Genomic DNA, 22,197 nt, shown 5'->3' on the forward strand with positions numbered 1-22,197 from the left:
CTGCATGGCCACAACATACATGAACCCACAGGCTCACGTGCAAACAGGCCTTTAGTGTCTTTTCTGTACACCTTAGGGAGAACCCCTCCCTCCATGGCCCGGCTGGGTCACTGGAAGGCTCAGGGCCCCTGGGGGAGGGTTTATGGGCCCTGGGCTGGCTGGGCCATCAGCTCCACTGGGATTGCTGAGCACTCAGACTAGGGATGAAGTTGGGGTCCTGGACTGGGTGGGGTCAGACCTCCAGCTGCTGGATCTGCCTCTGCACCTCTGCCAGCTCCAGCTCAGCCCCCGTGAGGGTGCAGTCCAGGTGGCCCTTCTCTGCGCTCAGCAGCACTGTGTCCTCACGGCTACGAAGCTTCTCCTGCTCTACCTAGGCAGGAGAGCCGGAGGAGATCAGGGTGCCAGGAGGAGCTTACAGAGGGGGCTCAGTTTCCTGAACCCCAATGGAATAACCTAACCCCACCAGAGGCAGCAGACCCCGGGAATGTGCAGTGGGATCCACCATGGTTAGGCCCGAGAGGAAGTGAGGGGAGAGCTTGGGGAGCAGCCCACCTTGCCCAGCGTCCTCCTGAGGGCTACACGGTCCTTCTCCAGCCGCAGGGCTGAGCACTCCACCTCCCGCTTCTTGGCTTCCAGCTGAGCCAGGGCACGCTGCAGGCTGCCCAGGCGCTCCTGCAGCAGCCGCCGCTCGTCCTGCAGCTTCTGGACCGTGTGCAGGGCTGCAGCCTCACCCTCCTGCCGCTGCCCCAGCACCTGCAACAGAAGCCAGGCAGGCCCCGAATCCCTCTGGGCCTGAACGTACTTATCTGAAGCTTGGGGACGATGAGGCTGGCCCGGTCACAGAGCAGGTGACAGTGAGGCCCACATCAGAGAATTGTCACCTGAAGCCAAACCTTTCTGAGTCTCAGTTGCTCCATCTGTATAACAGGACTACGCTCTGAATGAACCATGTTTCCTTACTGGAGGCTGCACCAGGGTTTGGGATGAGTTTGAGATGGGTGGGAACGTCCCCACCCTAACCCAGGGCCTCACAGTCTTGGGGACAGAGGGGGCACACCCTGGCCCTCACCTCCTGTAGCTGTTGTAGCTGGCCCTCTGCCTCCATCCGCTGCAGCTGCAGGTCAGCCACCTCTCCTTGCAACTTCTGCACCTGCTCGCCCAGGGAGCTGCTCTGCTTCCATGCCTCAAGATAATGCCTGCCAGGCAGCATCCAGCCATTCCTGGGGGACACGGCCTGATGGTGCCTGGCTGGCCTGGGAGCCCTAAGGAGTCCTCTCTATTCTGTACCTCCGGACAGGTCCACAGCGCGTAAAACAGGCAGTCATCTCACCTGGAGGGTGGGGTGCAAACCAAACCCATCCACGGCCTATCCGCTGACCTGCGTAAGGTGGGTGGGACCCACTCAGACAGCAACTCTCCCCAATAAACCCTGCCCCTGGGTCCCCCCAAGTCTATACTAGTAGTCTTGTCTTCTTACGGGACATACCCAGAGCCTCTTCTCATTGGCTGATGGTCTACTGGGCCCACACCCTCCCTTCAAAGCCTGCTCTCATTGGCTCCGACTGACTGCCCCATTGGCTGGTTCTTTACCAGGGCCCCCCTCCAAGCCTGCTCTTACTAGCTGACTCTCTCGCTGGACCCACCCCAGCCAGACCCTGGGCCCGAGACCTGGGAGTACTTGGTGGTCATGTTCACAGGCGGTCAGAGCCTTCTGTAGATGCAGGTTTTTGTCCTGAGTGCTGTTGAGGCTGGCACTGCTCTGGGCCAGGGCCTCTGTGAGGCCCCACACCTTGTCCCACAGGGCCCCCTTGCTTTCCTCCACCTTGGCCAGAGCCCCATTCAGCCACTCCACAGTCAGCTGCAGGGTCCCTGCCTTCACCTCGCTGTCGGCCACCTGGCAGGAGGACAGCCAGAACAATCAGGAGGCTGTTCCCATCTGGCCTCTATACCTCTGCTCCTACTGTGAGCTCCACTTGGCATGCCCAATCCACACCCTCCCCACTTCTCTCTGGGCCTCCATCATGGAGACCCACTGTTGCTAAGCACTCCCGCTGGCTCAGCCTACTGCAACCTGGGCCCCGTCCCACTGCTGGCTAACTACTCGTGCCCAGAGTGTCATCAACCTAGTTGTCTCAGACTCCCTGGTCTCCTCCCTGTCCTCATTCCCCTCTCTTCTCTGCCATGGAAGGGAAAGGGAAACCACCACAACCCTAAAATTTTCCATGTTTGACTTTGGTGGGTGTTCAGGCAAGGCTAGCTGAATTACTTAACATTCCAGTTAGAGCTGAGCTTCCTAGCAGTCAAGGCAAAAAGGGAAATGAGTGAAACCTACATCTCTAACTTGTCTCAGATGACTCCTATGCATGCACATTCTGTCATCAAATAGTCCTGAATTCTAATTTTGGCTGTGCCTCTTCATAGCTATGGGATCTTGGACAATGACATCACTTCTCAGCCTCCATTTGTCCATCTGTGAAATGGGGATGTGGGTAATACTTGCCTCACAGGGTTGTTGGGGGACTGCATAGTGCCTACAAAGCTCTTGGCACAGGGCCTGTGAACACTGTGACTGTGATTTGGGGAGGGGCCCACCTGTCTCTGCAGGGAATCCACCGGATCCTGGAGGGCCTGGGCTTGGGCCTCGAGGTCACTCAGGCCCAGGTGGCTGCTCTGCAGCTCCCCCACAAGCGAGCGCTGCTGCAGCTCCAGCTTGACGGTGCGGCTCTCGGAGGTGTCCGGGAGTTCCTTCAGGCGCCGCTTGTCGCCCTCCAGCTTTGTTTCACTGGCCTTCATCTTGCTGATCTTCTCCTGCAGGTGGTGCGGGGCTCAGGCCCAGACGTCCAGTGCACCCCGCAGTCCTCCCGCACAGGCCCTGGGGCCCTTGGGGGAAGAGTGGTGAGCAGCCTCTAAGGGTGACCTGTGTGACCTGGGGCCGGCCTGGGACCCTCTGGGGGCCTCGGTCTCCCCATGTGTTCCCAGGATGAGTGGATGTGAAGATCCCAGAGCCCACCTTCCAGTTTTAGCCCAGGCCAATGGGCTGTGGAACCTGGGACTGCCCCTTCACGCTCTCTGGCCACATTTCATATCTGTACAGTGAGGACACTGGATTGGTCCCAGGGTACCACAACCTGGGTGCTCACAGGAGCCCTGAGGAGGGGCTGTAGAAATGCAGATTCCGAGGCCCTCCTCCTGCCCCACTGACTCGTGCAAACTGAGCTGAGCCGGACAGTTCTGAGGGGGCTCTGCTGTTCTAGGGTTTCAGGTGGTGATTCCCCCTCCCCTGCCCAGGGTCAGCCAGTGAAGAAGGCCTGGGGAGTGGGGATGGGACAGGAAGACAGACAAGGGGTCCTCCCATCGCTGGTACTATATTAGAGACAGGGTGGATCAACGGGGTGTTACTAGAGCCTCCCCAGCCCCTATCCTGAGCCTGGCCCCTCTGCCATCCTGCCCAGAGCCCCAGCACTGCCCTGTCTGGGGCCCCCACTCTGGCTCCTGCCCAGGTTTGTTCCTGGCCTCCTCCCGCAACCCCTGCGGCTGGGCCCATGGCCAGGGCTGAAGCTGCAGACACAACAGTCCAGCTAAGCTTGGCCCCAGGCCAGAGGCCTTGGGGGTGGGGGCAGTGGCCGGGAGGGCGGAGGGGAGCTTTAGCTGCACTGTCACCACCAGGGCCTGAGTTTCCTGTCCCAGACAGACGCGCACACACACCAGCACACACTGCTGTCCGCCAAACACACATCAAAACCACAGAACTACAGAGACATAAAACAGAGGCCCTCTGAGTACCACCTGTGATAAGAGCCTGTGTGTGTCACCCTGTGAGGTCATCACTGCTCCTCCTTTTACAGAAGAGGAAAATGAAAACCAGGCAGACGACAGCTCAAAGCCCAAGCTCTCTTTCTTTTCTTCTTCTTGTTTTTTTTTTTTTTTTTTTTTCCGACAGGGTCTCACTCTGCCTTGCTAGAGTGCAGTGGCATGATCACAGCTCATTTCAGCCTCGACTTCCTGGGCTCCAGTGATCTTCCCATCTTAGCCTCCCAAGTAGCTGGGACTACAGGCCCACACCACCACGCCCAGCTAATTTTTGTATTTTTCATAGAGATGGGGTTTCACCGTGTTGCCCAGGCTGGTCTCAAACTCTTGGGCTCAAGGGATCCACCCACCTCGGCCTCCCAAAGTGCTAGGATTACAGGCATGAGCCACCTACTGCACCTTGACCAAGCTCTTTTTTCTACAGCCTAGTGACCACAAGTGACATAAGAGGATGGAGTCTGAACATGGTTTCACAGAGTCACAGGCGGGTCACCTCAGTGGGTTGCAGAGAGACTCAGACAGACAGACACAGGGAGACAGACGTAAGAGTTAGACACCCACTCGGGTACACAGATTCCCCGTTGCCCCGCTGGCCCTCAGCTCTTGCCCACCTGGCTGGCCTGGAGCTCGCTCTCGGTGGCCTGCAGGCTCCTCTCCAGTGTGGCCACCTGGTCCAGTGTGGCCCGGTGCCCCCGATCACTGTGCCGCACAATCTCCTCCTGCAGCGCCAGCTCTGCCTTGACCCCGCTCAGCCGCCCATCCACACTGCACCCGGCTGCGGTCACCACCCCATCAGGCATGGCCAAGCACAGCCCCGAGACCCAAACCAGGTCACAAAATGTCCAGCCTGCACTCCACCCAGTGCAGGGCCAGACTGTCTGCACCCTTCATAGTGTGTGAGCCTGCACACAGGTGAGGCTGTCCAAGGAGGGTCCTCTTGGAGACAGCCCCAAATCAGGTCATGGGGGCCACGGCAAGGCCAGAGGCCAATCCCCCGGCTCCTGCCTCAACTGCCCAAAACACAGGAGAGAGAACAGGGACCCCAGTGATCAGACTCACCTTCCTCACTCTCAGCCACTGCCTTCTGCAGCTGCCTGACCCTCGAGGTTGCGCTGTCCCTCTCAGCCTCCATCTTGGCCAGCTGGCGATTCAGGGCACTGGTCTGGGTCCGAAGTTCATCCTGCAGCCCCGACATGGGGGAAGAAAGGAAGACCCCTGCTCTGACACCCTGCCACCTCTCAGGGCCCTCCAGGTTCCCTATTCAGCCACGCACACTCAGGCTTACCCGTTCTCTCTGGGCACTCCCTAGCTCCTGCAGGAATTCCCGGAGGGCCCCAGGAACTGCCTCCGGGTCCAGCTCTGGACGAGCCGGGGAGGTGGCAGGTCCTGGAGATGGTGGCTTAGACCCAGGGCTGCATTCTAAGGTGCTGAGCCCTTCCCCACTTCCTAGAAGAGAAGACTTGCTCAGTGATGCAGGAGCCATGGGCCTCCCATGCATCTCACTTACTCCCACATACATCTCACTCACTGTCATCCCTGCCTTTCCCAACAGCCCTCAGAATCAAGCCCAACTTCTCTGCTATAGCTTAGGGGCCTTCTTGCCCATCCCAGCTGAAACCCTCTCACCTTTACAAACTGGCCACCCTGCATCCCCCATGTTCTAGCACATTCTTTTTCCCAGCCCTAGGGCATCTGTAGATGCTGCTCACCTTTCCCCATGGTCTCTCTTTGACTGGCCCATCCTTTAGGGCCATCCCCCTCCCTCAGAGGCCTCTCTGGCCACAAGCTGGTTTACAGTGAGCTCATCCCACCCTCAGGGGATGTCAGGGGGGGATGTCTGCCACCCTACCCCGACCATGAGCACCATGAGGGCTGGGCCTCATCTCTTCCATACACCACTGTTCCCAGGGCCCAGTGCAAGGGTGGCTGCTGCATCACCTCAAGTCTCTCCATACTGAGTGCCTACTGTGCTAGGCACTTCATCTTCATGACAACTTCCTGACAGGTAAGGAACAATTAACCCTCTTCCCAGACAAGGCTGGCACAAAGCAGTTAAGTGATTTGCTTGTTCTCTTGACTGGGTGTGGTGGCTCAGGCCTGTAATCCCAGCACTGTGTGGTCCCAGACTGGTGGATCACTTGAGGTCAGGAGTTTAAGACCAGCCTGGCCAACATGGTAAAACCCCGTGTCTACTGAAAATACAAAAATTGGCCAGGCGCAGTGTCTCAAGCCTGTAATCCCAGCACTCTGGGAGGCCAAGGTGGGCAGATCGCCTGAGGTCAGGAGTTCGAGAACAGCCTGGCCAACACAATGAAACCCCATCTCTACTAAAAACACAAAAATTAGCTGGGCGTGGTGGCACACGCCTGTAATCCCAGCTACTCAAGAGGCTGAGGTTGCAGAATTGCTTAAACCCGGGAAGCAGAGCTTGCAGTGAGCCGGGATCGAACTGCTGCACTCCAGCCTGGGTGACAGAGCAAGACTCCATCTCAAAAAAGAAGAAAGAAAAGACTGGGAACAGTGGCTCACGCCTGTAATCCCAGCACTTTGAGAGGCTGAGGTGGGCAGATCATGATGTCAGCAGTTCGAGACCAGCCTGGCCAACATGGTGAAACCCCGTCTCTATTAAAAGTCGAAAAATTAGGTGCAGTGGTGGGCACCTGTAATCCCAGCTACTGAGGAGGCTGAGGCAGGAGAATTGTTTGAACTGAGACCCAGGAGGCAGAGGTCGCAGTGAGCCAAGACTGCACTATTGCACTCCAGCCTCAGAGACAGAGGGAGACTCTGTCAAAAAAAGAAGAAAGAAAAGAAAGAAAAGAAAGGAAGGGAAGGAAGGGAAGGAAGGGAGGGAAGAAAAGGAAGGAAGGGAAGGAAGGGAGGGAGTAAGGAAGGAAGGAAGGAAGGAAGGAAAGAAAAAAGAAAAATTGGCTAAGCATGGTGGCCCACGCAGTCTCAGCTACCTGGGAGGCTGAGGTCCAGAGGCCGAGGCAGGAAAACCACTTGAACCCCGGAGACAGAGTTTGCAGTGAGCTGAGACTGTGCCACTGCACTCCAGTCTGGGCGACAGAGTGAGACTCCATCTCAAAAAAAAAAAGAAAAAAAAATGTGAGCCGGGTGAGGTGGCTCCCAGCATTCTGGGAGGCTGAGGCGGGCGGATCACCTGAGGTCAGGAGTTCAAGACCAGCCTGGCCAACATGGTGAAACCCTATCTCTACTAAAAATACAAAAAATTAGCTAGGCGCAGGGGTGCACGCCTATAGTCCCAGCTACTCAGGAGGCTGAGACAGGAGAATTGCTTGAACCCAGCAGGCGGAGGTTGCAGTGAGCCGAGATCACGCCATTGCACTCCAGAATAAGCAACACACACAAACACACAAAAGTGATTTGGTTGTTCTCAACGCTGGGAAGTTTCAGGGCTGAGATGGGAATCCAGGCAGCCCAACTCTCTGGCAGAAAATTGCTTGGAGTGATGGCCCGGGGAGGTGGAGGGGGCAGGGCGGGTGGAACCAGGATATTACCTGGAGGCTGGCACTGGAACTGCAGGACACGGGTCCTGCCATGAGCATCCTGCCTTAGCAGCGGAGGGACACCGAAACTGCCCCGCAGCCACGAACTTACCACCCAAAAGGCCTCGCTCAGAGGTTCCCAAAGAAACAGGCCTGCCCATGGGGGCCTCCAGCTCTAGAAGGTCCCATCGTCTTGGGGTAAAAGTCCTCATAGAGGCCTATAATGTCCATTGGAGCAAGCCCTTCCTCCCCAACTGTCACTCCCCTGCTTGATGCTCTGGGACTGCTGGCCCCTGCTGTCCACACAACAGGCACACCTCCACTCAGGACCTCCCTACTCACCTCGAGTCCCTCCCCCAGCTGCTCGCTCACATTCTCCTCTCCTCTTACCCATCACCTCCTCAGTGAGGCGCCTCCTGCCCCGGCATGAACTGCCCTAGCCCGTCCCTTGGCTTTCTCCTTTTTTTTTTTTTTTTTTTCTGAGACAGAATCTTACTCTGTCACCCAGGATGGAGTGCAGTGGTGCGATCTCGGCTCACTGCAACCTCCGCCTCCCGGGTTCATGGGATTCTCCTGCATCAGCCTGCCAAGTAGCTGGGACTACAGACACCCACCACCACGCCCGGCTAATTTTTGTATTTTTAGTGGAGATGGGGTTTCACCGTGTTACCCAGGATGGTCTCGATCTCCTATGATCTACCCGCCTTGGCCTCCGAAAGTGGTGGGATTACAGGTGTGAGCCACCGTGCCCGGCCTCCTAAATTTTTGTTGTTTTGGCAAAACATGTATAACATAAAGTGCCCAGTTTCATTACTTTTTTTTAGACAGGGTCTTGCTCTGTTGCCCAGGCTGGAGCCCAGTGGCATGCTCACAGCTCACTACAGCCTTGACTTCATGGGCTCAACAGATCCTCCCACCTCAGCCTCCCAAGTAGCTGGGACTACAAGCATGCACCACCATGCCTAGTTCACTTTTGTTGTTGTTGTTTTTGTTTTATAGAGATAGGGTTTTCCCATGTTGCCCAGGCTGGTCTCAAACTCCCAGACTCAAGCGATCCACCTACCTCAGCCCCCCAGAGTACTGGGATTAACAGGCATGAGCCACTGCACCCAGCCCATTTTCACCACTTTTTTTTTTTTTTTTTTTTTTTTGAGACAGAGTTTCCCTCTTGTTGCCCAGGCTGGAGTACAATGGCACAATCTCAGCTCACTGCAACCTCTGCCTCCTGGGATCAAGCGATTCTCCTTCATTCTCCTGCTTCATCCTCCTGCGTAGCTGGGATTATAGGCATGCACCACCATGCCTGGCTAATTTTGTAATTTTAGTAGAGACGGGGTTTCTCCAAGTTGGTCAGGTTTGTCTCAAACTCCTGACCTTAGGTGATCCGCCCACCTCAGCCTCCCAAAGTGCTGGGATTACAGGTGTGAGCCACCACGCCCAGCCTTTTCTTTTTCTTTCTTTTTTTTCTTTTGAGATGGAGTTTCGCTCTTGTTGCCCAGTCTAGAGCACAATGGTGTGATCTCGGCTCACCACAACCTCCGCCTCCTAGGTTCAAGAGATTCTCCTGCCTCAGCCTCCCGAGTAGTTGGGATTATAGGCGTCTGCCACCACACTCGACTAATTTTTTGTAGTTTTAGTAGAGACGGGGTTTCACCATGTTGGCTAGGCTGGTCTTGAACTCCTGGCCTCAAGTGATCCACCTGCCTCAGCCTCCCAAAGTGTGGGATTACAAGCATGAGCCAATGTGCCCAGCCATTTTCATCGTTTTTAAGTGTACAACTGAGCAGCATGAATTACATTCACACTGTTGTGCAGCCATCACCATCATCTGCTCCCAGATCATCCCGACTGGAGGTCAGGAGTTTGAGACCAGCCTGTCCAACATGGTGAAACCCCATCACTACTAAAAAAATATATATATATATACATATATATATATGTGTATATATATATATATACACACACACACACGCATATACACACACACAAAATTAGCCAGGTGTGCCGGGCAGAGTGGCTCACACCTCCACTGGGCTACCTGGAGCTGGAGTGATGCCAGCAGGTGCAGGTCGGCAAGGCCTCCCCCAACCCGATGCCCCAACCCTAAGGCCCAGACTGGAGCCCACCATCCCTGGCTGTGTGATCAGCACAACTCTTTCTCCTTTAGTGCTCGCCACTCAAGCAGGCAGTGCAAAATCATCCCTGTGAGAAGAAATACTAGAATTTGTTTATTGATCTCTTTATACAAGCCTTTTAATGCCCATAGTTCATTAGTAATAACAGCTGGCATTTGAATACATAGGGCTTATCAGTGCCAGGCGCTACGTAACTTTCCAAAAAATATTAACTCTAATTACTACTCTATGAGCGGATCTCACTTTAGAGAAGAGGAAACAGGCACAGAGACGCCAAGTAACTTGTCCAAGGCAACAGAGTTAGTAAACTGCAGAGCTGGGATTCAAAGCCAGGCACTCTAGCTCCAAAGGCTGTTTTTGTTGTTGTCATTTTTGTGGATGTTTTCTTTGTTTGTTTTTGGAGACAGAGTCTAACTCTGTCACCGAGGCTGGAGTGCAGTGGCGCAATCTTGACTCACTGTAACCTCTGCCTCCTGGGTTCAAGTGATCCTCCCTCCTCAGCCTCTGAGTAGCTGGGATTACTGGTGAGCAACACCAGGCCCAGCTAATTTTTGTATTTTTAGTAGAGACGGGGTTTGGCCATGTTAGCCAGACGGGCCTCGAACTCCTGGCCTCAAGTGATCTGCCAGCCTTGGCCTCCCAAAGTGCTGGGATTAGAGGCGTGAGCCACTGTGCCCGGCTCTTTTTGTTTTTGTTTTTGTTTCATAGCTTGACAGCAGCTTATTAATCACACGAACTCACAGCCCTGGGGGGTTGGGGGAAGGTGGGGAAGCACACCACATGGGGCCACACGGGGGCTGCGGGCTGCACTTGGGAACACAGTGAACAGCCAGGAAGGTTAAGTGCCAGCTGGTTCCAGAGGGAGCTGTGTCCAGAGGCTGTTCCCTTAACCTCTAGGCTACATTTTCCCTCCTTGCCCATAATTTATCAATAAATCTGCACAGAGTGGGGGCATGCACTAAAAAATCATTTCCTGATGGGATGCATGTTCACACAGACACAAAGCCACCCCTGCCACTTAGAGAGTCAACCTCTCACAGTCACCAGTTTCATTGGAAACCCATCTACTGAGCAGCTGGGTACCAGGACCTGTGCCAGGGCCCTTCATACATGTCCAGCTGTGCTATCCCATCTCTCATGAGTGCTCTGAGGCACAGAGATGACGTGACTTGGTCCGGGCCATACAACAGATTCATGGCGATGAAACAGCCGGAAAAGACAGAGCGGGTAGCGTGTGGGCTTTGGAGTCAGACAGACCTAGGTGGCTGTGTGACCTTGGGTAGATCCCTGGACCTGTCTGAGAGCTCTGTAAAATGGGGCTAATGATAGGAAGGGCATGGTGGCTCACACCTGTAATCCCAGCACTTTGGGAGGCCAAGACAAGTGGATCACCTGAGGTCAGGAGTTTGAGACCAGCCAGCCTGACCAACATGGTGAAATCCCGTCTCTACTAAAAATACAAAAAAGTTAGCTGGGCATGGTGGTGAGCATCTGTTATTCCAGCTACTCGGGAGGCTGAGGCAGGAGAATTGCTTGAACCCAGAAGGCAGAGGTTGCAGTGAGCCGAGATCGTGCCAGTGCACTCCAGCCTGGGCGACAGAGTGAGACTCCATTTCAAAAAGAAATAAAAATAAAAATGGGGCTAATGGTACCGACCCCATGGGGCTGCTGGGAGAATCAAACAAGGTCGTATCTATAGGGCCCCTCCCTACCCATTTTGTGCCGGCACACAGTAGGCTCACTCACTGTTCTTTGCGTTGTTGTTATTATAACTGGGGAAGAGTCTCAAGGAGTGGGGGAAGGAGCAAGCCCTAGGGAGTGGCCTTTCAGAATGGTCCCAGCATTGGGGTGCCCACCTGCTTCCTGCTGGGGGGAGGAAAGAGGCACCAGCCCACCCGCCTGCTCAGTCACCTCCTGCCACATCACCTCCAGGCTGGCCTCACCCTTCATCAGCACCTGCTGGAGGCCCAGGGTCTCCCACCTGCTCTCCTTCTCTGCCTGCTCACCCAGCGCCAGGTGGCCCTGCAGCTCCGCCAGCTCCTGGCCCAGTCTGGTGTTCTCACTGTCCAGCATCTTCATCTGTGAGAGTGCGGGAACGGTATGGGGTTCAGTTCTGCCCCTGTACCCTCCCAGTCCTGGCCCAAGACCACTTGGGACCTACTGCTCTATGGACACATGTATCAAATACCACCCCATATCCACTGGGAGCCGGCCCCTAGACAACCACACTGAACTTGGGCGATGCCAGGCACTTGGGCACCAGTGGCCTGTTTACCATTTAATCAATAGGCCAAAACTACCTTTCATGAGGGGGTGGGTATAATAGAAGGAGCGCTCAGCCCTTAGCAGACCAGGAGTTCACAGGCAGGAACCACAGCTCCCTGGGTTATCTTTCACCTCTACGATGGTGATGAACGTTTTTGGAGTGCTTACCATGTGTCCAGTCCTGTTTTAAGCACTTCATTTATGTTAACTCGTTTAATCTTGGTACAATGCTATATGAGGTAGGTAGTAACATTATCCCTATTTAACAGATGAGAAAACTGAGCCTCAGAGTGTCAGAGTAACCTGCCCAAAGTCACAGAGCCCACACACACCAGACTGGGATTCGATCTGAGACAACGGCAATGTTCTAAGCCCCTGTTTCCCCACAGGAGCAGGTGGGGGTACTGCCTACCTCCCCATGTGCTACAGCAGGGGTAACAGGAGAGGCCGTAGCATGCAACGTGTGCAGCAAAAGCCTGGCACGCAAATGCCAGCTCCTTTCAGGGAGTCTTGTGGTTTCTCAGGAAGGGGCCTGGGTGAAGGGGGCTGTGGTATCCCTGGCTATCAAGAGTATCAGAATATCTCTGGCTATCCAGTTGTGATATCTCTTTTTAGCAATTAAAAACAAATTTTTTTAATTAAAAAAATTTGGGGGGGCAGGCATGGTGGCTTATGCCTGTAATCCCAGCACTTTGGAAGGCCGAGGTGGGTGGATCACCTGACATCAGGAGTTTGAGATCAGTCTGGCCAACATGGTGAAAGCCCGTCACTACTAAAAATACAAAAAAATTAGCCAGGCGTGGTGGCGGGCATCTGTAATCCCAGCTACTCAGGAGGCTGAGTCAGGAGAATTACTTGAACCTGGGAGGTGGATGGCGCCATTGCACCCCAGCCTGGGCAACAAGAGTGAAACTCCGTCTCAAAGAGTAAATAAATAAAAATAAAAATTTTAAAAACTTTTTTAAGAGACAGGGTCTTGCTTTGTCGACCAGACTGGAGTCCAGTGATGCAATCACAGCTCACTGCAGCCTTGACTTCCTGGACTCAAGGGATACTCCCACCTCAGCCTCCTGAGTAGCTGGGACTCCAGAAGTGTGCCACCACACCTAGCTATTTTTTAAATTTTTTGTAGAGACTGGTTCTCACTATGTTGCCTGGGCTGGTCTTGAACTCCTAGGCTCAAGCAATCCTCCCACTTGGCCTCTCAAAGTGTGAGATTAAAGGCATGAGCCACCACAGCTGGCTAATTTTTCGTATTTTTAGTAGAGACAGGTTTTCACCATGTTGCCCAGGCTGGTCTCAAACTCCCAGGCTCAAGCAATCCACTGGCCTCTGCCTCTCAAAGTGCTGGGATTGCAGGCATGAGCCACTGCGCCTGGCCTGGTTGTGATATCTCTGGGTGAGGCAGCGCCTAGGGGCTGAATGAGGCCATTTCCTGTTCTTTGTGTCTTCTAGAGCGAGAAGCCTGAACCCACAGTGTCCAGGCCAGTGCTCAGTAGACAGCAGGTGCTTGTTCAATGCATGCTGCTGTTGATGAGTTTGGAGATCATCTAATTCACGGGTCAGCAAACTACAGTCCACAGGACAAATTCGGCCAGTCTCCTGTTTCTATAACGGTCTGAGCTAAGGATGTTTTTTCTTTTACATTTTTAAATAGTTGAAAATGGATCATTTCTAAAGGAAGAACAACATTTCTTGACACATGAAAATGATAGAAAATTCACATTTCAGTGTCCCTAAATAAAGTTTTACTGGAACCCACACCCCTCTGTTCATGCACTGTTTGGGACTGCTTTCTCATTACCCCAGCAGAGTCAAGTAGTTGCAACAGAGACTGTGTGGCCCGTAAAGCTGGAAATATTGACCATTTCAGCTCTTTAAAAAACAATTTGCCAACCTCCGACCTAGTTCACAAAATCTGTACCTTTTGTTGTTCGCAGATTCCTTTGAGAACTGGAGAAGAACACCAGCTCCTCTCCTTGGAGAAATGTGAGCCTGAGCATGCACACAAATGCACACAGACTTCTGCACAGTTTCAGGGATTCAAAGACTCCTCAAAGCCCATCCATTCACACCAAGGTTAGGTGAGAGGGCTTGTCATAGTTCAAGCCCCTGGTTTTACATAGGGGGAAACATGATTCCAGAAAGGAGGAGCTACTGGCCCAGGGCACACAGCAAGCCCCGGGGTAAGGGGTGGCACAGGGAGAGTACCTGATGCCGGAGCTCCTGCTGCTCCCGCCGAGCCTCCAGCCATGAGTGCTCCACCTCCTGCAGCCCAGTTCGCAGCTCCCCAGCCTCCTTGCCCACGGCTGTCCGTGCCTCCTCTAGGAGTGCCAGCTTCTGCTCCTTGTTCTCATTGGCAAGCTTCAGGCTGGAGAGGGCAGAGGTCAGGGACTGCCCTGGGTCCTGGGAGTAGTCAGTGGCTCTACACAAAAGCTGCCTTCTCCAATTCCTGGAGTGGGTCAGGCACTGCCTGCCCATGCAGCCTCTCCCAAGAGCTGAGCCCTCCAGGGCTGGGGTCCAGGCCCTCGGCTGGGAGGGGTAGACCAGTGACTCCAGGAGGGGACCTGGTTTCCAGGGTGATGACGGTGGGTGGGTCTGAGTCTGGACCCAAAGCTGCCCGCTGCCCCTCTGCCCCTTTCCCCAGTCAACAGGGAGGAAACCCTAAAATGACCCAGGTGCCAGGCTCTGCTTAGGAGACAGAGGATCCATATCTCAGAAATTTCCCCAGAACCTTGGGGGTGAAGTTAGATTTCAGGGATGGGATCCCATGAGGCCTCAGGGCTGGTCCTCCTGCGACACCCCACCTGATGCGCTCGCTCTCTGCCTTCTTCACAGCGGCCCAAAGCTCCTCGTTGGAGCACTGCAGGGCCTTGGGCTCCTTGGTGCCATCGCCCAGGCTGTGCCACAGCTCGCCTGCCTCCTGGTGCTGCACCTCTCGGCCCTCCTGGCTCTCAGGCAGCTTGCACTGGGCCTCCAGCAGCTCCCGCCGCAGCCCGTCATGGGCATCCTCCAGGAGACGCAGCTGGGTCCAAAGCTCTTCTTCCTGCGAGCACAGCAGGTGTCCCCAGGCCAGCGGTCACGGACCACCCCATCAAGCTGGGTCTTGTACCCCATATCCCTGGACCCAGGGAGCCTGTCCCATCCCTCTGCAGTGCTCAGACCACAGACTGTGAGTTATCATTTGAGCAAGGCGTGCTGTAATCAGTAATGTTTTGACCTGAAGTCACTATCAGTCAGGACTGTCCTGAGCACAACACCAAGAGGGCAGAGACCCCACTCACCCCTCCTTGAGGCCAAATCCCACCTGTACACAACAGGTGCTTCATAATGCTTGCTGCCTCCTAAGTTGCTATTCATTGGTCCTCAAATGCAGGGAGGAATCTCACACTCTTCCGGGGCCCTGGGGAACTAGGCCCCCAGGCACACAGCGCCATTTAGAGTATGCTGCTCGGAAGAGTGGGGCAGCTGCTCACCTCACAAAGAGAGGAGTCCCGCTGCTTGCCCAGGTCTCAGACCTGCTCTTGCAGCCTCCTCACCTCCTGGGTGTGGGCCGCAGCAGCCTCCTCCAGCTGGGCCCTTAGGTCCCACATCTCGGATGTCAGAGAATTCACGGTGCTCTGGGACAGAGGAGCTCCTCAGACTTGGTCCTGCTGTGTTCCCCGCCCCTAGCTGCTCCCAACCCACTCCATGCACTGTCCACTTTCAACTCTAAACACCGCCCCTCTCCCTGGCCTGCCGGACCCTCTGCCGACCCCTGGATGCATAGTGAGTGCTGCCCGTGTAGCCAGGCTCTCCCTCAGGCCAAAAGGATTCATCAGGGCAGGGCTGAGCCACCTCCCTCAGATGGGGGGCTCCCAAAGGAAGAGCTAAACCTCCTCTCCCACAGCCTGGAAGCTTCTCCAGGACCATGCCTCCCCGTGGTGGGGCTCCTCAGCCAGGGATGTGCCTCTCTATGAGACGGCGGCCCAGCTGCCCACCCTCCGTACCTGGTCCTGCTCCTGCCGGCTCTGGGCATCTCGTTTCTGCCTCTCCATCTCCAGGGAGATGGTGGCCAGGCTGTGCCGTGTACCCATCAACTTCTCTGACAGCGCCGTCTTCTCAGACTCCTTCAGAGACAAGGCCTGTGCAGAGGCAGGGGACAAAGGGCTTGGGGGATGGGCTGGTCCTGGGGGTATGCTCAGGCTTCTTCCTGCCTGGGAAATGTGCCCACTGGGGTCTCAGAGGCCTGAGTGTGCCACCGCTGGTGGACCCAGGGCAGACGTGCAGCCCTGGAAAAGGGCATGATGGCTGTCACAAGAATCCCAGACGTGGATACCACTCATAGAGCTCACTAACCCGCCACAGCACCCTGACTGCAGAGTCTTTCTTTCTACCCATTTCACAGATGAGGAAACTGAGGCTCAAGGAGGTAAAGCGACTCGCCCAGGTACACAGCGGGTGAGGAGAGGAGATGGGTGCAGTCTGCCCTGTCTCCGTTACATTATAGGAAAGTTAGGGATTTGTTATTTGGGGGGACAGGTCGGCTGATGCCTGTGGGCATCGTGGGGACTGCTCAGAAGGCAGCCATGAGGATCCATGCCCGGCCTGGGATGGCACGAGGCATGGGAGAATACGGAACAGCTTTCCTGGTGTCACAACTGTCACTGTCCCTCAGTAAGTGCTCACTGTGTGCCAGGCATGGAGCACAGCAAAGCCTCACGAACCCCCTTCTAATCCTTGCGTCCTGTAGGTGAGGAAACTGAGGCCCCCAAGAGGGCACTGGGCCTGCCCCAGGGCTCCTAGCTGCCAGGCGGTAGAGCAGGACCCAGCCCCAGAACAGGAGCAGCTCAGAGAGCAGCAGAGGCCACGCCAGGGCTCATGAACCTGCTGCTTCTTGCTGTTGGCCAGGAGGAGGCCCTCATCGTGTTCCTGCGGCAGGGCAGCAATCTCCTCACTCAGCTCTTCCTTCTCAGCCTCCAGCCGGACGGACCAGCAGCTCCTCCTGCTCACACTGCAGCTCACTCTGCAGCTGAGCCCGCTTGGCCTCCAGCTCCTGCCATGCTGCCTCCTAGGGGGCCAGGACCAGACGTATGTGACACACCAGGAAGAGCCCAGGCAGACCCCCCAAAACATCAGGGCAGCAAGAGCCAGCTGGCCCCCATACCCTCAGAGACAGAGAGGGTGACCAGGAGGTAAATACAAGGGAGTGATAAGGGCTATGACGGGGAAACGTCAGGGCCATGAAAGTGCCAAGGAGCAGCAGTGGGCTGGCCTGGTGGTCTGAACGTGATCCCCTGAGGAGGGACAAGTATCTGTCAGCCAGGTAAAGAGAGAAAAGACAACCCCAGACCAAGAGCGCAGCCCCTGGAAAGGCCTAGAGGATGCAGGGCACAGAGGGAAACAGGATGTGGTGAGTCACAAGGCCAGAGCCCCAGGCAGGGGTGGGGCCAGGACAGGCCCTGTGGGCCATGGGGATTCTAAGGACAGTGAGGAGAGTGGGAGAGAGGACTCGAGCCAAGGTGACAAGGAGCAATCTGATTTTTACCTTAGGGGATGTTCCGACAGCTGTGGAAGAGGTATTGGGGTTGGGATGGAGGGGAGTTAGGACTGGCTGTGAGGAATAAAGGGGGTCAGGGGTTGCCAGAGGAGCTGGAGAGAAGAACACAGATTTGGGGACGTTCATGAGGCTAAGCCAGGCAATGCAAAGGGCAAGAAGAGCAAGGGGGAGGTCACAGGAGTTCAGATCCCTGGGGACTGGAAAGGCGGGCAGGCAGAGCCCACAGGAAAATAGCAGCCCACCCAGGGAGCCTGAGGGCAGATGCCTGCCTTAGCACTTGCCCCTAGCAACTCTGTGAGAAGCAGACAGAGCTGCTGCCCCCCTTTTTTTTTTTTTTAGACGGAGTCTCTCTCTATCACCCAGGCTGGAGTGCAGTGGCGTGATCTTGGCTCACTGCAACCTCTGCCTCCCAGGTTGAAGCGATTCTTCTGCCTTACTCTCCCAAGTGTCTGGGACTACAGGCGTGTGCCACCATGCCCAGCTAATTTTTTGTGATTTTAGTATACATGGGGTTTCACCGTATTAGCCAGGATGGTCTCAATCTCCTGACCTCGTGATCCGCCCACCTCGGCCTCCCAAAGTGCTGGGATTACAGGCATGAGTCAGCACTCCCAGCCAAGCCGCACCGTAGCTCATGCCTGGAATCCCAGCACTTCAGGAGGCTGAGGCGAGCAGATCACGAGGTCAAAAGTTCGAGATCAGCCTGACCAATACGGTGAAATCCCATCTCTACTAAAAATACCAAAATTAGCCAGCTGTGGTGGCATGGCTATAATCCCAGCTACTCAGGAAGCTGAGGCAGGAGAATCGCTTGAACCCAGAAGGTGGAGGTTGCAGTGAGCCGAGATTGCGCTACTGCACTCCAGCCTGTGCAACAGAGGGAGACACCGGGGTCGGGGGTTGGGGAGGAGGGGGAAGAGCTTTCCCTCCTCCTGCTGGAGAAGCATGATAACAACCACCCAAGGCCATGGGGACTGCAGGGTGAGTGGCATGCCCTGGATCCATGCAGTCATAACCTGCACCTCTGTCAGAGGCAGCCCTGTCTAGGATTTGGTGGCCGAGGGCCCCTGTCCTGAGGGCCACTCTGGAGAGCATGTCAGTGCCAGCAATCATAACTTACTGAGCATTTGCTAAGTACCAGTCACTATGCTAAGCCCTCTATGCAGATGGTCTCAGCTCATCCTCAATACCTTCACTATCCTATCCCTATTTCTACAGGTGGGGAAATGAAGGCACGGACACCTTGGGTAGCATCACCAGTAAGTGACTAAGATTAGATTCAAACCCAGGCAATATAACCCCAGAGTCAGTGTTCTAGTAACTTCCCTGGTGCCTTGCCTTTCTATAGGCTCAGGTCTGAGTAGCCCTTCATATGCAAACAGTACTTCTTAGCAAATGAAAGTGCTTTCCTGCTGTACGTTAGGTCGGCATTTCTCAAATGTGGTTGTGGACCCTCTGCATCAGGATTACCAGGGCTGGACCAGATTTGGGACCTGGGAATCTGCATGTCTAATAAGGACCACAACCTTCCCACCACCCCGCCAGTCCTCCCAGCTGTCCCCAGGGCCCCCACAACAGAGAGGAAGTCCCATTTCACAGATGTAGAGACCGAGGCAGAGCAAGAATGATGATGAGACACTAGCTCAGATTCCTGTCCACCCCACCCCAGCTGCCTGAACCTTTTCACTCTGGAGTCACTGCAAGTCCTCCTCGTGGGCTGCCTGCTGCTCCCGCAGAGAGGCCTGGGCTCCCTCTCAGCCTGCACCAGCTTCTGGGCCATCAGCTCCTTGTCTAGACTGGCTTTCTCCTGTGTAGTTATTATTTGCTGCCGCAGGCCCACCAACTCCCCTGCATGAGAGGAATGGGGGAAAGGGCAGGGTTGGGTTGAAACTTTTCCTTGGGCCAGCAGACTTAGGCCTGGTGAACCACATGGGCAAAATCCCAGAGGCAGAGGGCCTGCCTGGCATCTAGTTTGGGTCCTCTTGAAGAAGTGGCTTGCCCTCTCTGGGCCTCAGTTTCCCTCTCTGCCACATGGGCCCACTGGCCCTGACCCCTTTCCTGCCTACCTAGAATGGCATTAAAGGCATAAAATGACTGATGAGAAGGCCTCCCAAATGGGACGGATGTCAAAGATATAACAACCCTAGGCCAGGCACCATGGCTCACGCCTGTAATCCCAGCACTTTGGGAAGCTGGGGCAGGTGGATCACCTTAAGTCAGGAGTTCGAGACCAGCCTGGCCAACATGGTGAAACCCTGTCTCTACTAAAAATACAACAATTAGCTGGTCATGGTGGCGGACGTATGTAGTCCCAGCTACTCGGGAAGCTGAGGCAGGAGAATCGCTTGAACCCAAGAGACAGAAGTTGCAGTGAGCCAAGATCAAGCCACTGCACTCCAGCCTGGGTGACAAGAGTGAGACTCTGTCCCCCAAAAAAACAAACAGGCTGGGCGCAGTCGCTCATGCCTGTAATCCCAGCACTTTGGGAGGCTGGGCCAGGTGGATCACCTTAGGTCAGGAGTTCGAGACCAGCCTGGCCAACATAGCAAAACCCTGTCTCTACTAAAAATACAACAATTAGCTGGGTCGCCCGTCGGGCCTACTCCAGCTCCTGCTCCCGCCCGCTCAGCTGCCAGGGAGAGCTGACCCCGACCCAGAGACTGAGCAGCACTCCCAGCATCCCCCAGCTTGTTCATCGTGCAGCACCCCAACTCTGGGCCTAACCCAGTCCTGGCAGAAGGCCTGGGTTCGAGCCCAGGGTCTGCCCTGTTGTGCTATATGTACTTGGGCAAGTCATGACCTTCTCTAGATCTGCAATGCACGTGTACAAAAATGATGGCCCAGCTGGACATGGTGGCGCACGCCTATAATCCCAGCACTTTGGCAGGTGGATCACTTGAGGTCAAGAGTTCAAGACTAGCCTGGCCAATGTGGTGAAACCCTGTCTCTACTAAAAATACAAAAATTAGCCGGGCATGGTGGTGCACACCTGTAGTCCCTGCTACTTGGGACACTGAGGCAGGCGAACAGCTTAAACCCCGGAGGCGGAGGTTGCAGTGAGCCCAGATCGTGCCACTGCATTCCAGCCTGGGCAACAGAGCAAGACTCTATCTCAAAAAAAAAAAAAAAAAAAAGAGGGCCCTCGCTCAGCTTTGGGAGTAACAGAACCCTTGTATTACTCTAAGCAGAGAAGCTGAATATATAAAACAGACCCAAGTGCAGCTGCTCAGCAGGCCTCAGGGGGGAGACCTGCACCCTGCTTCCTGCACCCCCTGCCCCATCCTCTAGAGACCCCTCCCAGAAACCCAGGCACTCCAGGATAGACACTGCATGAAGGTCCCTGGATCCCTGAAACCCTAAGGTCTCTTCCAGATGTGATGTTCCCAAAAGTCTAAGATTCCAATTCTAAAAAGTCTTGACCTATTATTAATCTGTATCATTATGATGATGATGATGATGATGATGATGATTTGAGATGGAGCTCCTCCAGCTGCTCCTGCTCTTCCCATGCCACTGTGGCCTCCTGCTCCACCTGCCACTGCCGGCCCTGCAGGGTGGCCTTTTCTTCCTCCAGCTGTGGGCAGGGTAGGGGTGGGGCCTCGTGAGCAGGGCATTCCTCCCAGGACCAGGACACCTCCTCCACCCACCCACCAGCCACAACAGCCCAGGGGAGGCTCCCAGGGAATGAGGGACAGTGCCCTTGGGTGTGTGGGACACTGGGGAGGGGGAGATGAGGAGGGCCCATGGAGCTTCTGTGCTTTGATGCCTAGAGAGGATAGACAGACAGACGGAGACAGACAGATAACCAGAGACAGAGAGGGAGGCAGGGGCCAAGACAGGTGCCGGGCTGGGCCTGGGGTGCCTCACTGAGTGGGGAGGATGGGTGGGCAAGGCAGGTGGGCCTGCAGGTGCACAGTGTACCTGGGCGACAAGGCGGTTCAGATCCAACTTGTCCTGAGCAAGGCTCTCGTTGAGGGCGCTCAGCTTGGACAGGGAGTCCCGCAGGGAGGCCTCCTCTGCCCTCAGCTTGGTCATGGAGGGCTCGAGCTCCATGCGGCCAGCCTCAGCCTGCAGGGTCAGGCCCCAAGAGATGAGGAAAGGCAGAAAGGTTGGGAGGAGGTGAGGAGAGACAAGAAGAGACCCAGAGAGATGGACCCTCGGAGACAGGGGAGGGGAGACAAGGAGGGGACTCAGCGTGAGATGAAAAAAAAAATTACCGCAGAAAGCCTGCTGCTTATGGAGCCATTTAAAAGCCACGCACTGCAGAGCTGTGCAAAACTAGCTCAAGCTGCAGGGCAGGGCCAGAGTTCAGAGGATCCCGAGTAGAGTCTACGGATAGCACTGCTCCGAGCCCAGGCTGCAGCGGATAGGGCAGGTCCCCCCGCCAAGGACTCTCTGGGCTGTGGCCCCAACTCTCAGACCCCAGGAGCTGAGTCTCAGGCACTGGATGTCCCTGAGCTATAGGCACTGCCCGCAGGAGCATCCAGAAGAGCAGGCATGCGGCCATAAAGAGAGGTCAGTCCACTTATGGCTGGGACCAGAGGTCCAGAGGTCTGTGGCCTGTGACAAAGGTCAGCCTGTATCCAGAAGGAAGGGGTCAGTCTGTGGCCAGGCTCAGAGGTCTGCCTGACACTGGGACCAGTCCGTGCCAGAGTGAGAAGGCTTGGGGCTGGGGGTCAGAGGTAGGTTTGGGGTTGTGCAGCAAACAGGGACCCACCTTGGTCAGCGCCTCGGACACCTCGTCCTTCTCAGCCTGCAGCATATCCCGTTGCAGTGTGGCGTGGCTCAGCACCTCCCTCACCTCCACCAGCTCCTTGGCCAGGACTGAGTGCTTCCCTTCCAGCTGCTCTAGTTGTCTATGGCTGCGGGACAGAGGGCGGGCGGGTGGCCCATGTCACTTTCCTGCTCTGAACCCCCTGTAGCCAGCAAGATGCTGGGCCGG

At 55.5% G+C, this 22,197-nt stretch overlaps 1 protein-coding gene across 1 annotated transcript in view; it reads right to left on the minus strand.

Moving 5' to 3' along the window:
• Positions 1 to 22,197, minus strand: part of LOC134760117 (rootletin-like) — a 28,855-nt gene that overhangs the window by 911 nt on the left and 5,747 nt on the right. The window contains 21 exon segments of the mRNA XM_063715795.1: positions 239 to 370; positions 553 to 753; positions 1,070 to 1,186; positions 1,188 to 1,234; positions 1,669 to 1,894; positions 2,593 to 2,808; positions 4,422 to 4,585; positions 4,870 to 4,990; positions 5,096 to 5,350; positions 11,240 to 11,530; positions 13,928 to 14,087; positions 14,524 to 14,762; positions 15,193 to 15,336; positions 15,706 to 15,840; positions 16,583 to 16,684; positions 16,686 to 16,766; positions 18,935 to 19,002; positions 19,005 to 19,103; positions 20,730 to 20,829; positions 21,177 to 21,323; positions 21,973 to 22,117. Coding sequence (XP_063571865.1) covers positions 239 to 370; positions 553 to 753; positions 1,070 to 1,186; positions 1,188 to 1,234; positions 1,669 to 1,894; positions 2,593 to 2,808; positions 4,422 to 4,585; positions 4,870 to 4,990; positions 5,096 to 5,350; positions 11,240 to 11,530; positions 13,928 to 14,087; positions 14,524 to 14,762; positions 15,193 to 15,336; positions 15,706 to 15,840; positions 16,583 to 16,684; positions 16,686 to 16,766; positions 18,935 to 19,002; positions 19,005 to 19,103; positions 20,730 to 20,829; positions 21,177 to 21,323; positions 21,973 to 22,017 — 3,090 coding nt within the window. The 5' untranslated portion in view covers positions 22,018 to 22,117.

This window comes from Pongo abelii, chromosome 15 (genome assembly GCF_028885655.2).
Source record: "Pongo abelii isolate AG06213 chromosome 15, NHGRI_mPonAbe1-v2.0_pri, whole genome shotgun sequence".
NCBI lineage: Eukaryota > Metazoa > Chordata > Mammalia > Primates > Hominidae > Pongo > Pongo abelii.